Consider the following 22,500-nt stretch of genomic DNA (forward strand, 5'->3'; position numbering starts at 1 on the left):
GCAACTTTTGTGGCAAAGACCAACAGACCTCAACCACCCATATTTCGGCAAGATAACAGTTGTAGACCTCCGTAGAAACTAGTCTAAAGCCTCCTTTGATAGTTTATAAATTGTGGAGTTTTTGTTCTTTGCTGGAGTGCCAATTACAAGGCAGCAATAAACACTATTATTCCACTCTATTGTTAGACTCTTAGGCCTAGGCATCCTATCACAGGTAGAACACCTGTGAGTAGAGCACCTTCAGCTCGATTAGGTCCCATTTTGATAGTGTGGTCTTGGGTGTATTAGTACCTATGTTCTTTGTCTTGAGATTCCTAGTTCTGTTGTTCCTTTGTTGATTAAAGTTTGTGTTATATTTTTGTGTAAATACTTTTTTATTGATATCTAGACAGTGCTTTCTTTACTTTGATTATAAAAATCTGTGTATAAGGAAGTACATGTTTCATAAATAAAAAAAAAGGATTACTACAATAACAGTATGCTATGATCACAGTATAGAATGATTTTATGAAAAATTAAGTTTAAAAAGTTTAGTAAATAATTTTAAAGAGAGACTTTATTGAATAATGATGGTCACTTAATTGGTCAAACAGTTTAGAATAATGATTTTTTAACATGAGTAAGATTAGTGATGCTTTTTTTTTTTTTTTTAATACTACATAGAATGATAATTTTCATGAAAGATTTTATTAAATTAGTTTAAAGGGTAATTCAAAATAAGTCATTATTGAATCTCCAGGTTGAAGGGGCATCCCTCAAGGTCCTCGAGGCAAGAGGAGTGGTGCTAGGGCATTTAGTTATCAGCGAGAGATCTACTGGCCTCTATGGACGACCCATGATCACATTTGTCCCTGCAAGGAAAGATGCTGTTTTACCGGCGAATAATTTTTCTTCAGGTATGCAATAAGAGATGTTTTCAGTAATTGGTTGATGTTTATTCCAATGTATCTTTATAGAATCTTTATATCTCTTTATAGATATATCTTTATAGAATGGATTAAACCATAGGAGTTATTTGATTATGTGGCATAATCAGTATTATTGTTGAAAATTAATATTATAGCATGTCTAATGTTAATGATTGTATTGAGAAATAAATTTCTTGATATAAATGTTCAGTACAAAAATGCTTCCAAGGTTCATAGTAAGCTCTGAAATTTTAATTCATAAATCAGTAATAGAAACTAATCTTTTGAATTCTTTATTACTAATGATTACAGGGGATATTGTTGGTGTATGTGACAGTGGATCAGGCCAGCAGTGTGCAACAGGAGTGGTGAAGTATGTTTCACAGAAAAATATACAGATTGTTCTCGACGATGACGCTGATGAGTTGGACAGCCTTAGCAATGATACTCAACTGCGACTGAACAAGCTAGCAAATGATGTAAGCTTGAGATATGCTGTAGTTCATGTGATACGTGATTTTCAGTTTTATGTGAATTTTAATTTGTTTGTTAGTTTAATATTTCTATTACTTTATAGAAAAGTATGTATAAGTTACTTATTACAAGGTTATGGTTTAAGAAATAAGCCCTATTAACTGGTCCTCCTCTGTCTAGGTTACCTACAGAAGGATAAAATCAGGACTGACTGAGCTTGATAAGTTGATTAATGGCCCAGCTGCGCACACAGTCTCAGTGTTATTTGGTGAATCTCCTCCAAGGTCTGCGGCTCCTTCCTTACCACCACAACTAACTGGAGCTGATGGCAAGATACAACTTTTTAACAGTAAGTTGTTGTTTAAGTGCTCTTTGCCATTTTATGTAATATTTTATGTGTAAGAGAGGGAAAGTCACATGATATTACAATGCCATTTTACAGGCAGGTTTAAGAGAAATGATTTACTAGAAAGTGTTTTTTTTTTGTAAGGCACAACATGATTTGTAGAATTTCAGTGTCAAAAATATGCCTGCCAGTGAGTGTTGCATTGTACCATCTACCAAGCTGGAATTTAGTCATTATATATGATTTTCACTTTGTTGCATTTTTGGGGTATTTCAATGCACGTTAACAAAAAGATATAATGTCCAAACTTTTAAAGAATTTCACAGTAGTTGAATGATATGTCTTTTCTTTGATAGTAAAATGCTTAAGATATAAGTCTAGATGATAGTACTATTGATAATAATACTTATTTATGACAAGCAGTATAATATTTCAGACCAAAGGAACACATATTTACCATCAGTATAATGAAAAACTTGCCAAACAGGGGAAGTGAAAAGACCACAACTGCTTTTGAGTCTGTCCACATCCATTCATTATTTCCCACTAAATCTTTACTCAGAAAACCTGGACAATTCACAGCGGGAGGCAGTTGAGTTTGCCATTCAGAGGAGTGATCTGGCAGTGGTCCATGGTCCGCCCGGCACAGGGAAAACTACGACCATTGTGGAGGTCATTAGGCAGCATGTGAAACTCAAGTCAAAGGTTTGTTTTTCCTTTTTTTTGTTTGTTCTTCTTCAATGGACAGTGCAATTCAAGGGAGCTTCTTGTTATTGGCAAAGGTCTGGTACATGGTTCATTGACTTTGATTTTGTTTATTTATTTATTTTTTTATGAATCAGTTATAGAGAGAGTGATACATATGTTTTTTAAATATTTTTTTCTGGGAGGACTGATTTGTATATCATTCACAGCCATTACTTGAAATTTTTTACAATGGTTTTAAGCCCATTCTAGGTCAAGTCTCTCTTCTTCTACTTCTTATAGAAAGACAGGGTTGACAGAAGATATATTTTCTACTTTGTTTCTGATATGATTAATGATAGCTTTAACTGCTGTATTTTAAAGCACAGTTTGGGCTAGTGTGTCTTAGGTTACCAGCCACTGCAAAGGCATTTTTGTATTTTATCTTTATTTTTATATTTTATCTTGATTTATGTGTAGTGTCGGATAGACTTTTAAAATGTTGAGTTATTGCAAGTGGCAAAATCCAGCTAAAAAGCATTCACCAGATTAATTGTTTTTTGCAATTTGACCTGTTGAGAAAATGTTGTGGTGGTTTTAATGATATTGCAGATTCTGATATATAGCCCATTAAACCTTTTATTTTGCTCTGTTTGGCTGAGAATAAGCTATACGAAGACAGGGATAGCGAAGGATACAGTGTCCGCTTTGTTGTTGATTAAGGTTTATTGTGATAGGATGAAATACATTGCAAGTTTTGGCACTTGGCTATTCAACTTTTTCTTTTTCCTTTTCTGGCAGTCTGAGAATGAAATATAGAATATAGTAAAATAAAAGAATTTTGTTGCAATTTTACTTTTTTGGGTTATATTGTTTATAATGTTTTTAACAACATTGCAGGTTTTAGCTTGTGCCCCGTCCAACCTTGCAGTGGATAACCTGGTAGAAAGACTAGCAGCAGCCAAGGTTCGTGTTGTGCGTGTGGGTCATCCGGCACGTGCCACTCCACTCACCCAGCGTTATACTCTGGACTGCCTTATGCATCACAGGTTTGTTGATTTCTGTGCTGGCAAGTTTAATTGTAAGAGTGGTGTTGAATGTATTAGTTTTTGTCTCTGTGACTATTAAGATGAATTGGGATATATTTGGTGATGTTCAATTGTTTCTTCTTATATGAGAATTATAAAGTAAAATGATTTGATAGTCAAAAAGGTGATGGTATGATAATAGTAATAGCTAGAAAGATATTTTAATATTAAGATAATATTTGATTATCTTTTCTGATTCTGAGGTTTGTATATTGTACAAATATGTTTTTTTTTTGTATTTTAGAAAGTAATAAGATGGACAGAATATTTAGTCCACAATGTACTGCATTAAACCATTACTAGCACTGACTGAGTTTTATATTGACAGTGATGAATCCCAACTATTGAAGGATATTCATCGCGATATTAACGACCAGCTTAAACAACTGAAGACGGCCAAAGACAGAGGAAAGAGGCAGCACATCAGGAGGGAAATTAAGACATTTAGGAAGGAGTTATACGAGAGGTATTAATTAGATGATTTTTGTTTGGCTGATCAATGACATAAAACAAAAAAAGTCACAAGTATCATGTGAATATAATGTGTTGGATAAAGTTGATAACTGGTAAAACGTTCAGTAAAGAACAAGTATCATTTGTTATTTACAAGGATGTGTGAGAGGAATTTGCCGGTTTGTTTCTTGCTAATTTGTACTACATATTAACTCACTGTTTCTCCTAACACAGGGAGATGAGACTCACAAAGCAGATCCTGATGACCAGTGACGTCATCTTGGCTACCCTCACCAGCAGTAGTAATGATGGTCCCCTTAAGCTCTTGAGGGAGGATTTCTTCGATGTGGTGGTCATTGACGAATGCTCGCAGGTGGGTTCCTTGTGTGTGAAGGGCATTGTCTTGATGAGGATGTACTAATTTTTATTTTTTTATTTGTATTTCATAATTTTGACATTGTTGTTTTGGAGAAAGAATGTTTATGATTGTTGTGGTCTGAAAGGAAAGAGAATTCTATTTCAGTGTTCTTTTTTTTTTTTTAATTCTTTTCTTGTCCTCTTTTTTTCAGGCAATTGAAGCTGCCTGTTATATGTCCCTCCTCCGAGCCCCAAAGCTGATAATAGCAGGCGATCACTGCCAGCTTCCTCCTACTATTGTGTCTAAAGAAGCAGCTGAGAAGGGCTTGGAACTCTCGCTCATGGAGAGAATTATAAGTAAGTGTTCCTGCATTTGAGATAAGATATCCAAGATTTCAGTTTTAGAGAAGGGACTCCCTTTGTTCAGGAACTTTTGTAATTTTAAAGGAACCATAGATTGGGTTAAAGCTGTGTGCAGTACAAGGTAATGTTGTGTAACATGTATTAAAGGGGACAGTTTGATTATTTTGAAGTCCAACCTGTTGTAGCAAATTGTGTTATGTTCATTTCTGATAACGTTTGGTGTGATGAATATCCTTTAGGCTTACCAAGTCTTTCCTTGAAACATCAAGCCTGGCAGATTTGCTCTCAAAATCATATGTTAAAAAAAAACAATGTTTGAAAAATTGTAATTATGTTGTACTGTAATTATTATATTTGTTGTTATTGTTTTTGTATCAGATGAAGCCATTTCTTAATTTTTATAGATATATTTAGCTCGGAAAACAGACTTTATCAGATATATATTTGATGAATGATATAAAATTTTTACCAAGAGGCTTAGATTCAAATGTCCATTGCAGGTTTTGCAATATTTATCATTAAGAAATTCTCACAAACCTGCTGGCTCTCCCAATTGGAATTTGGAGGGAGTTATTCCATTAATATTATTCCTGTGAATGTCATGTATCAAACTGGGTTTGGGAAATGGTCGCTGAGCTTTACCACAGTTGATATATGCATTGTTTTGATGTGTTTTTTTGTGATTATTTACCTGTACATTATGTAGTAATGGCATATGAGACCAAAGAGGGAGATTCTAATTTTTCACTGACTTCTTTGTTTTTAATTAAAACTTTGGAAAAGTTTGAAAAGCCCTGCTAAAAAGATTGAGAATGGGATTAAAGAAGAAAAAGGAATATACTGTACCCATAGAGGTAATGCCAAGCACAATAAGAGATAGATATTAGGTTAATGGATTGAATTAGAAGTTACAGTAACTAATAACTGGCCATTCCATTAAAGAAAAAGTAGTGGAAGAAGAAGAAGTAATTTCTGGTCAAAAGGTGTTTTCTCAAAATATTAAGAAAACATAGGAACAAGTTCTTCTGTGGTAAACTACTGACAGTAGGGAAGTGATTCTCATTTCTTTAGATCGAGAAAAGGTGAGATTAGCCAGTTTTGGTGCTTTCCAATATTTTTCGGTATTGGCCATTTTTGGGAGCTTGGCATTAGGAATTGGAAGGGATATAAGAAGTTGCGAAGTCTAAGTCCAAAATCGCGTTTTTACTCTATTCATACCCATTTTTGGGTCTTGAGGACCATTGGTCTCATGAGGTAATTGTCTGGCATCTACATATGCTACATTTTATTACTTTTTTTTCAAGGGAATCGCATGGCTGTAGTAGTTTCTATATACAAGAAAATAATATGTCAGAAATAGAAAAGAGTTGAAAATCCGCTCAAAAAATCAGATGACCTCATTAATTAGATTGCTATGTATTTGTAACAGTTATTGCTAGATTTTGATTAAAAGGGATAGATTTATCTGTTTGTACTTCCACTGCAATGTTACAATATTTTGCATTATAAGGGAATCATGTTAGCATGTCATGTCTTTCAGGAAAGGAGAGTCAGGCAGCTACCTATATGTGGCATCTTTTTGGGTTGTTGGAAGTGAGAATGCCGAGTTGTCTGATATCTTGCAGAAAAAGCGTCTTGTTACTTCTAGCTATGAGATTTTACATGAGGAAATTTCATGAATTCTTTTTACAATTTTATCATAACATAAGCATTTCAATTTTGATACTGTATCGAACGGTAGAATGGGGTTCAAATGCAGAGATGTTAACCTGTAATTACCAATAGATATTGAATATATAGTTTCACATTTTTTAATGATGAATTCCATAAACACTCTGCAGATCAGTGTGGAGAAGAAGTTGTCAGGATGTTAACTGTGCAGTACCGCATGAATACCGACATCATGCAGTGGGCATCGACAGCCATGTACCAAGACCGCCTAGTTGCCCACTCCTCTGTAGCCTCACATCTTCTTCATCAGATGCAGGGAGTGACGACTAATGAAGATACAGGTACAGTTCACCATTGATGTTTCTCTTCTTTGAAATGTATTGTATGTGTTGCTGTTTCTTTGCAGATTCACCTGTTTTGCATGGGAGTTTGTTCAAAGGGGGTTGTTGCGGTGTTTGAATATAAGCCTTCTTGTATTTATAAGTTATATTTTTTATTTATTATGTTTGTGTTCATTTTTCAAAAAGGGATCCAAATTACAGTCTACAAAATATTTATTTATTTTATGTTTATAAAAATCTAGAAAATATAAATGATCTACCATGTTGTCAACACCATTATTTACCAGACAGTTTGATTTTACATGGGAAAAATTCTCTATATGATGCTTTTGCTTAACTTTTCCATGTCACAATTAGAACTGGCCAACATATCAGTATATACACACATATATGGTTGGAGACATTTCGGTTATGTTCGTGAGACAACATTAAAACTTTCCATCACCTGTAACTAAGACTTGTTCTGAACTTGTCACACACACAATTCACAGTACTACTTGGTAACTTCTAAATAGGTAGAGTTGAGACAGTCAACTGAGTGTGAGGTACAATCTGTAGGTGCTAATGTGGATGTGACTGTTTGTGGTGTACTGTACATAGAAGAGCACTGTCTTGAAGTGACTGTGGAAAACTGTTTTTGAAATAGAATTTTGTTCCCTCTTCTCTTTTCAAGATTCAAATTACTTGAATATCTAAGGTTTAAAAACAGTAACATTTGCAAAGAGAATCTGCAGGACAAATTGTTTATATATAAGTGCAGATTGAGACATTTCTTTGTACTAGCTAGAACATGTAACGAAAAGGTTACCCTGAGTTCATACCTTGTTTAATTGATTCACATGTTTTTTGCCCACACACCAGCTAGTGTACAGCAAGGTCTTACAGTGGATAGCTTTTGTATATGTTGCAGATGTTATATTCTAAGGTGCAAGAATTGTCTTTTGAAATGTCATGTTGCTGTGGTCTTTATATATAGAATGATGATAAATGCTACTCACACATTAAATGCAGTAAGATTATTGTCATTATGTATGGCATAAAGGTTTTGTTTGCTGTAGACTATTGAACTCATAAGACCTTGCATTTATTGGGATAACACAACAAAAAGAAGTGAAAATAATTGTTACAAGTGCATTCTAAAATACTTTTTTAAGGCAGTGGAGTAATTGATAGTAAAGATTAGAAGAGACAGTGCTGAAATTGCAGCCACAAGTACCAGTTATAATCTAGAATATAAGATAAGGGGAACGAGACAGTGTTACAGACTCTACAATATGTACATGTTTGATTGTATTTTGCTACTATTAAGACCTTATAATCTAATCTTTCGCCTGAAGTTCTTTGCCCGCGGTAGGAAGCGGGAGAAGTGGGATTTGGGTCTCTCGCAGTTATCTTTGTATGGGCCAATGCAAGAGGCAAAACCCATCACATGGGCCAGGTAGCTCTGCTCGTGGACGCGATGCAGCAGGTGAGACATTGGGCCTAAGGGAGAAGCAGAGGGATGAGGTTAGGGAGGACAAGTGATGGTTAATTGTTAAGAGTGGGATGTTGTGTTTTTTAATGTATTTAGGTGAAAGAGTAAAGAAAAAAGGAAAGAGGAAAGAGGGTTGTGTTAGCATTATGATTTATAGATTAAAGATTAAGATTTAGTTTTAATTCCATTTGTTACAATGGATATTCTTTGCTGTGACATACTGTCTGTTTTATTTTGCCCAAATCTCCCCCTGTGTGCAAGGAGTGGCCGGGGTTACCACTCACTGGCCGGGCGTGGGATTGAATGCAGGTCCTCAAGATTGCTAGATCAGCACCTTACCGCTGAGCCAGCACAGAGAATATGATATAATGCTTGTTTGTTTTGATTATGATTGATTACTAGTTTTTAAGTGTTACATTTTTCTATTCCATGGTCATTCAACAGTTTTGTTCTCATGATATTTATTTTGGGATTAGAAGGCAGTAACTTAGTATAGTTATTTTACATTACAATATTCTGGCTCAACTTGCTGTAGAGCTCAGGCAAGGGCAGACAAAGGACCTTACCTATGGCATAAGCAGCTACATCTTCACCACCGTGGGTCTCATAAGTCACTGGGACAGCAGCGAGGGGCTTGTAACCTAATTCTGTAGTGTTTTGCGTCTTGGGGTCAGGACGGGTTACCTTGATAAAGAGGACGATATATTAATTACTTATCCTTTAATTAACATGGGGTACAATTTGTGTTAGGCTAACGTTGAAAGAGGAGTGGACAGAGAGGGTACTCACGTTGACACCATTCCAAGTGTAGTTGTAAGCATGGCCGTTGGTAAACATGAGAGTGGTGTATGCAATCTGGTCGACGTCTGCCACCACATCGCTTACACCTGAAAGTGGAAAGGAGAAGGGATGCTATGGGGATGTAAAGTTGACTATGTTGGACCATATGTTGTAGTTCAATTCAGATGAAAGCAGTATGTCAGTCTGTTTTTATGAAACCAAATTCTAAGTATAATAGCACTAAGGCACACAAGCATGCATGCACATGCACACACATATACACACATATACACACATATGCACACATATGCACACATATGCATACATATGCACACATATGCACACATATGCACACATATACACACATATACACACATATACACACATACACACACACACACACACACACACACACACACACACACACACACACACACACACACACACACACACACACACACACACACACACACACACACACACACACACACACACACACACTAATGAGAGTAAAGAAAAAATGCCCACACACAAATAAGAGAAAAGAAAAAGTGCACACACAAGGCAAATAGAAGAAAAATAGCAACAAAGCACCCACCCAAGATGTCATTGCCCCGCTGAGAGTAGCCGTTGATGGTCATGACGTGGGAGTGGTCGGCGGTGACGATTATGAGGGTGTTCTCCAGGTCCAGCACGCTCAGGGCTTCAACCACGGCATCATCCAGGGCCACCACGTCCTCCAGGGCTCGGCGGGGCTGTGTCTCGTGGAGGGCGTGGTCGATCCTCCCGCCCTCGACCTAGGTGGGAAGGGTCGAGAGTGAGATTGTGTGAATGGGCTGGAGATGGGTGTCTTAGGGGATTTGGGGAGGGGGTGCAGGGGTTGGTTTTAGGGGAGGGGATTGAGTACAGGGGGAGGAGGGGGATTTAGGGGAAGGAAGGAGGAAAAATTTATCGAGATTGAGGTGAGATGTATAGGGAGGGAGGTGGTTTGTAGAAAAAGGGGAGATAGGGGTATAGGGAAAGGAGAGGAGAAGGGTACGAATATAAGAGAGATGTAGAGGAAGGGGAGATAAATGGGGAAGAAGAGAGGGGAACTAATTTGGGGAAAGAGAAGAGGGTTTAATGTTGGAGAATGGGAGGTGGAGAGGGAGAAATGCCGGGGTGGGATGGAGAGGGAGGAATATAGGGGGTATGTGGTAGACTGTAATGTTTTGATGGAGATAAATGTAGTTAGAAAAGTTTCTAATTATGACAAAAAGAAAAGAAAATATAAAGATACTCTCTGTCAATAGTATAGTAACATTAGATGAGTCAAAAATAATTCACCTAAGAAGAAAAAAAAATTGAACAACAATATCACACACATAATTAATTTCTCTTCCGCAAATAAAGTCAGGTACAGAACTACCATCGTGACCTTACCAGGAGGAAAAAACCTTTGTGCATGTTCTTGGACAGCATCTTAATGGCGGCACGAGTCATGTTGGCCAGACTGGGTTGGCCAAGAGGTCCACGATCGCGGTCTGCTTCGAAGTCTAAGTGGCTGTCAGCGAAGAGGCCTGGTGGGGGAAGGGGAAGAGAAGAGAAGAGGGCAGTTAGGGCTGGTGGAGATTTAGGAGGGAGAGGGAGAGGGAAGGAGGGGGAGAGGAAGAGAAGAGTTGAGGGCAGGGTTAGGGCTGGGGGAGAGGCATGGAAGCTAGGGGAGAGTTAGGGAAGGAATGGGAGAGGGAGGGAAGGAAGAGGAGAGGGAGAGGATAGGAGGAAAGGAGGAAAGGAGGGGGAGAGGGAGAGGGTAGGAGAGAAGGAGGGGGAGAAGATAGGAGAGAAGGAGGGGGAGAAGATAGGAGAGAAGGAGGGGGAGAGGGTAGGAAGGATAGAATGGGTAGGATGGAGGAAAAGGAGGGAGAAGGAAATGCTGAGTAGGAGAATAAGTGTGTGTGTGTGTGTGTGTGTGTGTGTGTGTGTGTGTGTGTGTGTGTGTGTGTGTGTGTGTGTGTGTGTGTGTGTGTGTGTGTGTGTGTGTGTGTGTGTGTGTCTGTGTGTGTGTGTGTTCTTACCTAGTTGTTCATATATATATATATATATATATATATATATATATATAGAGAGAGAGAGAGAGAGAGAGAGAGAGAGAGAGACAGAGACAGAGACAGAGACAGAGACAGAGACAGAGACAGAGACAGAGACAGAGACAGAGACAGAGACAGAGACAGAGACAGAGACAGAGACAGAGACAGAGACAGAGACAGAGACAGAGACAGAGACAGAGACAGAGACAGAGACAGAGACAGAGACAGAGACAGAGACAGAGAAAGAGAAAGAGAAAGAGAAAGAGAAAGCGAGAGAGAAAGAGAGACAGAAAGAGAGAGAGAAAGAGAGAGAGGGTGGGAGAGGGAGAGAGAGAGAGAGACAGATAAATTGCAAACGAGAAGGAGAGAGAAGGAAAGAAGGAGAGACAAGGGAAGAGCGAAAAAACAAAGATAAAAATAAAGAGAAAGACATATAGAGGGAAGAAAAGGAAGAGGAAGAGAAAGAGAGGGAAGGGCATAACAAAGACGGATGGAACGAAGTTGGCGTTGGAGCAATTAAAAAAAAAAAGGAAAAAAGAAAAAAACAAACATAAATCAATAATGCAGCTGTTACATATATATTCCCTTTGCAAGTCTCATTCCCCTTATGAGTAATTATTTATAACTCGGGCTTTCGTGTGTGCTTTTGTGGAGGTAAAGGATTCTTCCGTTATGATGGGAAACGGGTCCTTTTTGCGGGTAAATCTCTGTGTGTGTGTGTGTGTGTGTGTGTGTGTGTGTGTGTGTGTGTGTGTGTGTGTGTGTGTGTGTGTGTGTGTGTGTGTGTGTGTGTGTGTGTATGTGTATGTGTATGTGTATGTGTATGTGTATGTGTATGTGTGTGTGTGTGTGTGTGTGTGTGTGTGTGTGTGTGTGTGTGTGTGTGTGTGTGTTTCTGGGATATATCCAGAATGGTCGATGGCCCGAAATTTGTCCAAGGGGATTATTTGGTCGTGTGTTCTACCATCAACGAGAACATTTTTCCCGAAACGTGTTCTCGAGAACGAAAAACGAGTCCTGTCTCGCCGTTGCATCATATTAAACAGATCATTTTGCAACTTGCACGACACTGAAAACGAGATAATGTTCACTCGGGTTTTGAACTGACCCGACAAGCTCTTAAGATCCATATCTCTCACGGTCTTTAATCCTAATCCATTTTGAACTTTTATACGACACTAAAGAGTTCAGGTGACCGGGAACGCACATGTGACGTCAGCGTGTGACGTCATCGTGTTATGGTTCGCTAGGGGGTATTTGTTATTGTTTTTTTTATTGCTTGTTAGGTTGTTTTGGTTTGGTTTGTTCGCGATTATTGCTTGTTTTTTTATGCCAGTTGTGCTTACATGATGTGTGGTTTATATATGGTGGAAATTGTCTTAATGTTATCGCACATAGATGGTTAGGATCAAATACATTCAATCTTGATTATGAATCTGTGAATATTACGATAATGATGATATGATAACGATAATTATTTTGAGAATATAGTGATTAAAACACCATCGTGGTCATGTCCCGTTTTTTTTTTTTTTAGGAAATCAGTCGTACTCAACTGATTGAAAAAAACAATTTCATGATTTTATGATAATCTGAAAAAGGATTTCGTCGATTTGTGATTGAGGGAATGAAATGAATAGTATTAAACGCCTTCGTGCGCGGAGTATCGAATATGTTTGTATATTTGGTCCTAATTTTTTGTTAATAGAGAATTATAAAAATGGATACAGAGGTGGAGATAGACATAGGGACAGAGATATGTAGAGATAGAGACTGAGGTAGAGACAGAGATAAAGACAGAGATAGAAACGGAGATAGAAACGGAGATAGAGACAGAGGCAGAGACAAGAAACAGAGATAGAGACAGAGAAGGAGATACAGACGGAGATAGGAACGGAGACATAGAGACGGAGATAGAGACAGATATAGAGACAGAAGTAGAGATAGAGATAGAGATAGAGAGAGAGATAGAGACAGAGTTAGGGACAGAGGTAGGGACAGAGATAGAGATAGAGACTGAGACGGAGACGGGGATAGACAGAGACAGATAGATAGGGAGAGAGAGAGAGAGAGAGGGAGAGAGAGAGAGAGAGAGAGAGAGAGAGAGGAGAGGAGAGAGAGGAGAGGAGAGAGAGAGAGAGAGAGAGAGAGAGAGAGCGCAAGCAAGCAAGCAAGCAAACCTCACATCCCGCCCTCGAACTCACCCAGGAGGTAGTCCGTGGAGGCGTAGTCCGTGTTGAGGAGGTCCTGGGTGTTGGTGACGTAGCGGGCGGTGTGTCCGTGGGCGCGCTTGGCCCTCAGCCACTCCTGCGTGAGGTTCCGCCCGTCGCCGCGCACGCAGTTCCACTGGCTGTGCACGCCCTTGCTCGCGCCCATCACGTAGCGCCCGCCCGCGAGAGCCACCTGGAAGGGCGGGGGGTTTTGGGTTGGGGTTTGGGGATAGGTGGGTGGGGTGGTGGGCGGGTTTTGATTTTTTGTTTGTTTGTTTGTTTAGATTTTAATTTGTGTATGTATTCTGTTTTTCGTTTATTTTTTATTTTTTGCATTTTTTTGGTCTTCTTCATCCTTTATTCTACAGCTTCTTCTTCTTCTTCATATCCTTCTTTTTCTTCCTCTTCTTCTTTTTCTTCTCCTTCTTCATCTTTTCCTACTCCTTCTTCTTTTTCTCCTCCTTTTTCTTCTCCTTCTTTTTCTCCTCCTTCTTCTTTTCTTCTCCTCCTCCTTCTTTTCTTCTCCTTCTTCTTTTTCTTCTCCTTTTTTTTCTTCTTCTTCTTTTCTTCTCCTTCTTCTTTTCTTCTCCTTCTTCTTTTTCTTCTCCTTCTTCTTCTTTTTCTTTTCCTTCTTCTCCTTTTCTTCAGCTTCATCCGGTTAAGTATATTTTTCCAGATTATATGTCAGCTGTTTTTCTTATGATGGAAGAACTGAAATTGACTGGATTATTTTTTTATCCAGCTGGTTATGAGTTATGGATATGATACGAGTTATTCGATTAATTCCAGGAGGAAATTTTGAAATTCAGTTACACAATTATCCTTGTTCTTTCTCATGAATCATTCTTTTCCCTGTATAGTCTCATAAATCGTTGATTTTTCTCTGAATATATTCTTGTATGTTATTGTAAGGTTTTAGTTATATTAATCTATATCTATCTATCTATCTTTATCTATATCTACATCTATCTATCTATCTATCTATCTATCTATCTATCTATCTATCTATCTATCTATCTATCTATCTATCTATCTATCTATCTATCTATCTATCTATCTATCTATCTATCTATATATATATATATATATATATATATATATATATATATATATATATATATATATCACTATATGTCTTTTATGCCGGGATTAAAGTTTACATTTATTTAGCCATCGCTTTGTTTTTGCTTTTGTATCTTTATAATTTCTCATTCACTCTTTTTTTTATTTAAGTTATATATATCTGTATAATGTCTTATTCACTCTTCTGCATCTTTTTCTTCTTACATTTTGATGTATTTCTATAATTTCTGAGCCACTCTTCATTCTCTGGTCTTCTTTGAGTTCATGTATATATATTTTTTATCCAGGGTTGTTTCTTTTCTTTATTTTTTATTTATCTTTGTTATTACTTATCCACTCTTTTCTTCTTAGATTTTTATTTATGTCTTTGATTTCTGATCCGCCTTTCTGTCTATTTTTGCCTTTGCTTTTTAAATCAGTATATATTTCAAGAACCTAATTATTTGGCCCAGTCTGCCACCCACGTATACTGTCATCCCTCTCAGCAATTCGCCCAGTCTGCCACCCACTTACACTGACCAGTCTGCCAGCCACTTACGTTGATGTCCCTCTCAGCAATTGGCCCAGTCTGCCACCCACTTACACTGACCAGTCTGCCAGCCACTTACGTTGATGTCCCTCTCAGCAATTGGCCCAGTCTGCCACCCACTTACACTGACCAGTCCGCCAGCCACTTACGTTGATGTCCCTCTCAGCAATTGGCCCAGTCTGCCACCCACTTACACTGACCAGTCCGCCAGCCACTTACGTTGATGTCCCTCTCAGCAATTGGCCCAGTCTGCCACCCACTTACACTGACCAGTCCGCCAGCCACTTACGTTGATGTCCCTCTCAGCAATTGGCCCAGTCTGCCACCCACTTACACTGACCAGTCCGCCAGCCACTTACGTTGATGTCCCTCTCAGCAATTGGCCCAGTCTGCCACCCACTTACACTGACCAGTCCGCCAGCCACTTACGTTGATGTCCCTCTCAGCAATTGGCCCAGTCTGCCACCCACTTACACTGACCAGTCCGCCAGCCACTTACGTTGATGTCCCTCTCAGCAATTGGCCCAGTCTGCCTCCCACTTACACTGACCAGTCTGCCAGCCAATTATACTGTCATCCCTCTAAGCAATTGGCCCAGTCTGCCACCCACCTACACTGACCAGTCTGCCACCCAATTATACTGTCATCCCTCTAAGGAATTAACCCAGTCCGCCAACCACTTACACTGACCAGTCCGCCAGCCACTTACGTTGATGTCCCTCCCTCTAAGCAATTGGCCCAGTCTGCCACCCACTTACACTGACGTCCCTCTCAGCAATTGGCCCAGTCTGCCAGCCACTTACACTGACATCCCTCCCTCTAAGCAATTGGCCCAGTCTGCCACCCACTTACACTGACGTCCCTCTCAGCAATTGGCCCAGTCTGCCACCCACTTACACTGACGTCCCTCTAAGCAATTGGCCCAGTCTGCCAGCCACTTACACTGTCATCCCTCTCAGCAATTGGCCCAGTCTACCACCCACTGTCACTGACCAGTCTGCCAGCCACTTACACTGACGTCCCTCTCAGCAATTGGCCCAGTCTGCCACCCACTTACACTGACCAGTCTGCCAGCCACTTACCTTTGATGTCCCTCTCAGCAATTGGCCCAGTCTGCCACCCACTGTCACTGACCAGTCTGCCAGCCACTTACACTGACGTCCCTCTCAGCAATTAACCCAGTCCGCCAGCCACTTACACCGACCAGTCCGCCAGCCACTTACACTGACGTCCCTCTAAGCAATTAATCCAGTCCGCCAGCCACTTACACCGACCAGTCCGCCAGCCACTTACGTTGATGTCCCTCTCAGCAATTGGCCCAGTCTGCCACCCACTTACACTGTCATCCCTCTCAGCAATTGGCCCAGTCTGCTACCCGCTTATACTGACGTCCCTCTCAGCAATTGGCCCAGTCTGCCACCCACTTACACTGACGTCCCTCTAAGCAATTAACCCAGTCTGCCAGCCACTTACACCGACCAGTCCGCCAGCCACTTACGTTGATGTCCCTGCCCGGCGTGTCCTCGACGAACTGCTTGGCGATGTCCCTGCAGCCGTGTCCGTGGCTCCCGAGGCTGGCGTCGCACTCCCAGTCCCTGTTGGCGGTGTGGGCGTAGAGGGCGGCGGGCGTGGCGTGCGTGAGGCGGGTGGTCGTCACGAAGCCTGAGGAATGGGGGGGGAGGGGGGGGGGAGGAGGGGAGGAGGTTGTAATTTGTTGGTTATTGGTTGGTTGTGATTTTTTTTTTTTTTTTTTTTTGCTTGATTGGGTATCATTATTTACGTGATCATATATTTATTTATTTGATCATATATTTTTTAATTTAACAATTGATTGATTATGATTTGTTTATTAATTGATTGGTTTTAGTTTGTTGTTTAATGATTGATCATATATTTTTTTGATTTAACAATTGATTGATTATGATTTTAATTTGTTCTTTATTGACCGCCCGTGTGCGAGGAATGGGCGCGGTTGCCATTCAGGGCGGGATTTGAGCGCGGGTCAGCTGGATCGCTGGACGAGGACGAGGAGGCTACCGCTGCACCACGCAGCACTAGATTTTTTATTTTTTTATCATTCTCTCTCTTTCTCTCTCTCTCTCTCTCTCTCTTTCTGTCTGTCTTTTTCTCTCTCTTTCTACCCCCCCCTCTCTCTCTCTCTTTCTGTCTGTCTCTCTCTCTTTTTCTGTCTCTCTCTCTTTTTCTGTCTCTCTCTTTCTGTCTGTCTCTGTCTCTGTCTCTCTCTCGCTCTCTGTCTCTCATTTTCACACACAAGCTCATTGCCTCACACACAACCAAACCCCACTACCCCCAAAAAACAACAACAACAACAACAACAACACGACGACAAGGAACCGCCGATACTCACCCGTGTTCTTGCCGGCTTCCTGAGCCCACTTGAGCACGGAGCTCCTCCAGGTGGCCGGGTCGAGGGACGCCATGCACTGGTCCTGCGAGACGGTGTGGTCCACGCCCAGGGTGTACATGTTCGCCTTCGCCCCCGTCAGGTAGGCGGTGGCGGTGGCGGCGCTGTCGGGCACCTGCTGGTCGAGCACGTATGTCTGGAGAGAGAGAGGGGGGAGGGGAAGGGAAGGGACGATGGGGGAGGGGAAGGGAGGATGGGGGGTAGGGGGTGGGGAGAGAAAGGGGGAGGGGTTAGTTTTGTTGGTCGTTGTGGTAAGGGGGGTGTTCGATGGTGCTTTGGTGGGTGGGGGGTGGAGGGGGGGGAGGTATGTGTCGACAGGGAGGAGAGATGTCGGATGGAAGGCAAGAGGAATTTTGTGATTTTGTGAGGGGTAGTTTTAATAGGAAGGACGGAGGAAGGGAGGGAGAAAGAAGAAGGAAGAAAGAGGGAGAGAAAGAAAAGAAAAGATAGAAAGAAAGAGGGGGAGAGAGAAAGAAAAGGAAGAAAGAAAGAGAAAGAAACGAAAAGAAAGAAAGAAAGAAAGGCAAGAAAGAAAGAAAGGAAGAGAGAAAAATATGGAACACCGAAGGACTTCTTGCCATGACCTAAGCGCCCCTACCTCCACGAATCCCATGAAAAAAAAAGAAATAGAGAGAGGAAGAGGGAGAAAGAGAAGTAGAGAGAGAAACAGAGAAAGAGCTCTAAAGACAAGTAGAGAGAGATACCGAGACAAAAAAAGAGAAATATGGAACACCGAAGAACTTCTTGCCATGACCGAAGCGTCCCTACCTTCATGAAGCCCATGAAAAAAAGAAATAGAGATGGAGAGGGAGAAAAAGAGGTAGAGAGAGAAAGAGAAACAGAGAAAGAGAAATATGGAACACCGACTCGCCACCGTGTCCCGAGCGGCCCTCACCTTCATGAGCCCCATGTTGGGAAAGCGCTCCCAGGCCAGGTACCCTTCCTCCCCTGCCGTGCCGTCGCGCCGCTGGCCCTTGTAGATCCTGCCGGCCACCGAGGGCGTGATGCCCATCCCGTCGCCCACGAAAATCACCACCTGCAACATGGGGGAGGCTCAGTGGGGTGGGGGTAGGGGGGTCAGTGGGGGCTCTTAGGCGCAGTTATTGTAAGGGATTTGTGTTATGGAGGGCGGGTTTCAAGTTGGAGGGGGGGTGGGGGTGAGGGGGAGAGGGGATGCGTAAGGGGAAGGGATAGGTGTGGTGAATGGGAGAAGGGGAAGGGGAAGGAAAGAGAGTGATGGGAGAGGGAGAGTAAGAGGGTGAGCAAGAATGAGAGTAAAAGTAAGAGTAAGAGTGTGAGCAGAGTAAGAGTGAGGGAAAATGAAAATTAAGAGTAAGTAGGAATAATAGTTTGAGCAGAGTAAGAGTAATAGTGAGAGCAGAGTAAGAGTAATAGTGAGAGCACAATAAGAGTAATAGTGAGAGCAGAGTAAGAGTAATAGTGAGAGCAGAGTAAGAGTAATAGTGAGAGCACAGTAAGAGTAATAGTGAGAGCAGAGTAAGAGTAATAGTGAGAGCAGAGTAAGAGTAATAGTGAGAGCACAGTAAGAGTAATGGTGAGTGCACAGTAAGAGTAATAGTGAGAGCACAGTAAAAGTAATAGTGAGAGCACAGTAAGAGTAATAGTGAGAGCAGAGTAAGAGTAATAGTGAGAGCACAGTAAGAGTAATGGTGAGAGCAGAGTAAGAGTAATAGTGAGAGCAGAGTAAGAGTAATAGTGAGAGCACAGTAAGAGTAATAGTGAGAGCACAGTAAGAGTAATAGTGAGAGCACAGTAAGAGTAATAGTGAGAGCACAGTAAGAGTAATAGTGAGAGCAGAGTAAGAGTAATAGTGAGAGCAGAGTAAGAGTAATAGTGAGAGCAGAGTAAGAGTAATAGTGAGAGCAGAGTAAGAGTAATAGTGAGAGCACAGTAAGAGTAATGGTGAGAGCACAGTAAGAATAATAGTGAGAGCAGAGTAAGAGTAATAGTGAGAGCACAGTAAGAGTAATGGTGAGAGCAGAGTAAGAGTAATAGTGAGAGCAGAGTAAGAGTAATAGTGAGAGCACAGTAAGAGTAATAGTGAGAGCACAGTAAGAGTAATAGTGAGAGCACAGTAAGAGTAATAGTGAGAGCAGAGTAAGAGTAATAGTGAGAGCACAGTAAAAGTAATAGTGAGAGCACAGTAAGAGTAATAGTGAGAGCAGAGTAAGAGTAATAGTGAGAGCACAGTAAGAGTAATGGTGAGTGCACAGTAAGAGTAATAGTGAGAGCAAAGTAAGAGTAATAGTGAGAGCAGAGTAAGAGTAATAGTGAGAGCAGAGTAAGAGTAATAGTGAGAGCAGAGTAAGAGTAATAGTGAGAGCACAGTAAGAGTAATGGTGAGTGCACAGTAAGAGTAATAGTGAGAGCAAAGTAAGAGTAATAGTGAGAGCAGAGTAAGAGTAATAGTGAGAGCACAGTAAGAGTAATAGTGAGAGCAGAGTAAGAGTAATAGTGAGAGCAGAGTAAGAGTAATAGTGAGAGCACAGTAAGAGTAATAGTGAGAGCACAGTAAGAGTAATAGTGAGAGCACAGTAAGAGTAATAGTGAGAGCAGAGTAAGAGTAATAGTGAGAGCAGAGTAAGAGTAATAGTGAGAGCAGAGTAAGAGTAATAGTGAGAGCACAGTAAGAGTAATAGTGAGAGCAGAGTAAGAGTAATAGTGAGAGCACAGTAAGAGTAATAGTGAGAGCACAGTAAGAGTAATGGTGAGAGCAGAGTAAGAGTAATAGTGAGAGCAGAGTAAGAGTAATAGTGAGAGCACAGTAAGAGTAATGGTGAGAGCAGAGTAAGAGTAATAGTGAGAGCAGAGTAAGAGTAATAGTGAGAGCACAGTAAGAGTAATGGTGAGAGCAGAGTAAGAGTAATAGTGAGAGCAGAGTAAGAGTAATAGTGAGAGCACAGTAAGAGTAATAGTGAGAGCACAGTAAGAGTAATAGTGAGAGCACAGTAAGAGTAATAGTGAGAGCAGAGTAAGAGTAATAGTGAGAGCAGAGTAAGAGTAATAGTGAGAGCACAGTAAGAGTAATAGTGAGAGCACAGTAAGAATAATAGTGAGAGCAGAGTAAGAGTAATAGTGAGAGCACAGTAAGAGTAATAGTGAGAGCAGAGTAAGAGTAATAGTGAGAGCACAGTAAGAGTAATAGTGAGAGCACAGTAAGAATAATAGTGAGAGCAGAGTAAGAGTAATAGTGAGAGCACAGTAAGAGTAATAGTGAGAGCAGAGTAAGAGTAATAGTGAGAGCACAGTAAGAGTAATAGTGAGAGCACAGTAAGAATAATAGTGAGAGCAGAGTAAGAGTAATAGTGAGAGCACAGTAAGAGTAATAGTGAGAGCACAGTAAGAGTAATAGTGAGAGCACAGTAAGAGTAATAGTGAGAGCACAGTAAGAGTAATAGTGAGAGCAGAGTAAGAGTAATAGTGAGAGCAGAGTAAGAGTAATAGTGAGAGCACAGTAAGAGTAATAGTGAGAGCACAGTAAGAGTAATAGTGAGAGCACAGTAAGAGTAATAGTGAGAGCAGAGTAAGAGTAATAGTGAGAGCACAGTAAGAGTAATAGTGAGAGCAGAGTAAGAGTAATAGTGAGAGCAAAGTAAGAGTAATAGTGAGAGCACAGTAAGAGTAATAGTGAGAGCAGAGTAAGAGTAATAGTGAGAGCAGAGTAAGAGTAATAGTGAGAGCACAGTAAGAGTAATAGTGAGAGCACAGTAAGAATAATAGTGAGAGCAGAGTAAGAGTAATAGTGAGAGCACAGTAAGAGTAATAGTGAGAGCAGAGTAAGAGTAATAGTGAGAGCAGAGTAAGAGTAATAGTGAGAGCAGAGTAAGAGTAATAGTGAGAGCAGAGTAAGAGTAATAGTGAGAGCACAGTAAGAATAATAGTGAGAGCAGAGTAAGAGTAATAGTGAGAGCACAGTAAGAGTAATAGTGAGAGCACAGTAAGAATAATAGTGAGAGCAGAGTAAGAGTAATAGTGAGAGCACAGTAAGAGTAATGGTGAGAGCAGAGTAAGAGTAATAGTGAGAGCAGAGTAAGAGTAATAGTGAGAGCACAGTAAGAGTAATAGTGAGAGCACAGTAAGAGTAATAGTGAGAGCAGAGTAAGAGTAATAGTGAGAGCAGAGTAAGAGTAATAGTGAGAGCAGAGTAAGAGTAATAGTGAGAGCAGAGTAAGAGTAATAGTGAGAGCACAGTAAGAATAATAGTGAGAGCAGAGTAAGAGTAATAGTGAGAGCACAGTAAGAGTAATAGTGAGAGCACAGTAAGAGTAATAGTGAGAGCAGAGTAAGAGTAATAGTGAGAGCAGAGTAAGAGTAATAGTGAGAGCACAGTAAGAGTAATAGTGAGAGCACAGTAAGAGTAATAGTGAGAGCAGAGTAAGAGTAATAGTGAGAGCACAGTAAGAGTGAGAATGAAAATATGAATAAGTGTAAAAGTAATAGTGAGAGAAGAGCAAGAGTAAGAGTGTGAATGTGAGTAAAAGGGAGAGTGAAACGGAGAGAAGAAATCAGGTTATATATGCAGTTGCAGAAAAGACAAGCAATAAGAAAAGCAAGAAAGAAATATCACTTTTCTGCAACTGTACATCTCCGTTGAAGGCCGCAGGTACGGCAGCGGCTCGTCCGAGAACTGAAACTCAACAAATTAATTAAAAATGATAATACGAAGCAAACAAAACTGCATGAACGTGGTAAGACCACCCAGGAAACAGGAAGCGGACACCAAACAGACAGAAATGATTAGATAAATATTCAACAGTGTACGTACGTTCTTGGCAATGCTCCAGTCGTGCATGGTGGCGGCGAACATGGCATCTTGCAGATCATTAGCGCCCAGTTGGTGCCAGTGGGCCATGTCTGTCACAGGGAGATAAACATGTACTTATTATGGGCATATGGATCTGTATGTGTTTATGTTTATCTGTTTCTGTACTTTTACTGATAAATACACACACACGTGTATGTATATATGTGTGCGTGTGTTTGTATGCGTGTGATATGATATAATATAACGTGTATGTATATATATATATATATATATATATATATATATATATATATATATATATATATATATATATATATATATGTGTGTGTGTGTGTGTTTATATGTGTGTAATATGATATAATACAACGTGTATGTATATATGTGTGTGTGTTTGTATGTGTGTAATATGATATGATATAACGTGTATGTATATATGTGTGTGTGTGTTTATATGTGTGT

General features: G+C 40.3%; 2 protein-coding genes across 3 annotated transcripts in view; one reads left to right on the plus strand and one right to left on the minus strand.

Moving 5' to 3' along the window:
* LOC113814087 (DNA-binding protein SMUBP-2) overlaps positions 1 to 22,500 on the plus strand; it is a 94,209-nt gene that overhangs the window by 1,718 nt on the left and 69,991 nt on the right. For both annotated transcript variants that reach the window (XM_070128925.1, XM_070128932.1), the window contains exons 3-11: positions 740 to 896; positions 1,221 to 1,387; positions 1,563 to 1,731; positions 2,291 to 2,433; positions 3,313 to 3,461; positions 3,829 to 3,966; positions 4,188 to 4,326; positions 4,523 to 4,667; positions 6,515 to 6,685. In XM_070128925.1, the coding sequence (XP_069985026.1) occupies positions 740 to 896; positions 1,221 to 1,387; positions 1,563 to 1,731; positions 2,291 to 2,433; positions 3,313 to 3,461; positions 3,829 to 3,966; positions 4,188 to 4,326; positions 4,523 to 4,667; positions 6,515 to 6,685 (1,378 nt within the window). The remainder of the gene's footprint in view (positions 1 to 739; positions 897 to 1,220; positions 1,388 to 1,562; positions 1,732 to 2,290; positions 2,434 to 3,312; positions 3,462 to 3,828; positions 3,967 to 4,187; positions 4,327 to 4,522; positions 4,668 to 6,514; positions 6,686 to 22,500) is intronic.
* LOC113814091 (alkaline phosphatase) overlaps positions 6,829 to 22,500 on the minus strand; it is a 49,486-nt gene continuing 33,814 nt past the window's right edge. The window contains exons 3-12 of the mRNA XM_070128956.1: positions 22,042 to 22,130; positions 18,151 to 18,291; positions 17,199 to 17,391; positions 16,329 to 16,492; positions 13,213 to 13,411; positions 10,362 to 10,498; positions 9,538 to 9,736; positions 8,949 to 9,046; positions 8,726 to 8,843; positions 6,829 to 8,167 (exon numbers count right to left, since the gene is read on the minus strand). Coding sequence (XP_069985057.1) covers positions 7,998 to 8,167; positions 8,726 to 8,843; positions 8,949 to 9,046; positions 9,538 to 9,736; positions 10,362 to 10,498; positions 13,213 to 13,411; positions 16,329 to 16,492; positions 17,199 to 17,391; positions 18,151 to 18,291; positions 22,042 to 22,130 — 1,508 coding nt within the window. The 3' untranslated portion in view covers positions 6,829 to 7,997. The remainder of the gene's footprint in view (positions 8,168 to 8,725; positions 8,844 to 8,948; positions 9,047 to 9,537; positions 9,737 to 10,361; positions 10,499 to 13,212; positions 13,412 to 16,328; positions 16,493 to 17,198; positions 17,392 to 18,150; positions 18,292 to 22,041; positions 22,131 to 22,500) is intronic.

The sequence above is a fragment of the Penaeus vannamei genome, chromosome 2 (genome assembly GCF_042767895.1).
Source record: "Penaeus vannamei isolate JL-2024 chromosome 2, ASM4276789v1, whole genome shotgun sequence".
Lineage (NCBI taxonomy): Eukaryota > Metazoa > Arthropoda > Malacostraca > Decapoda > Penaeidae > Penaeus > Penaeus vannamei.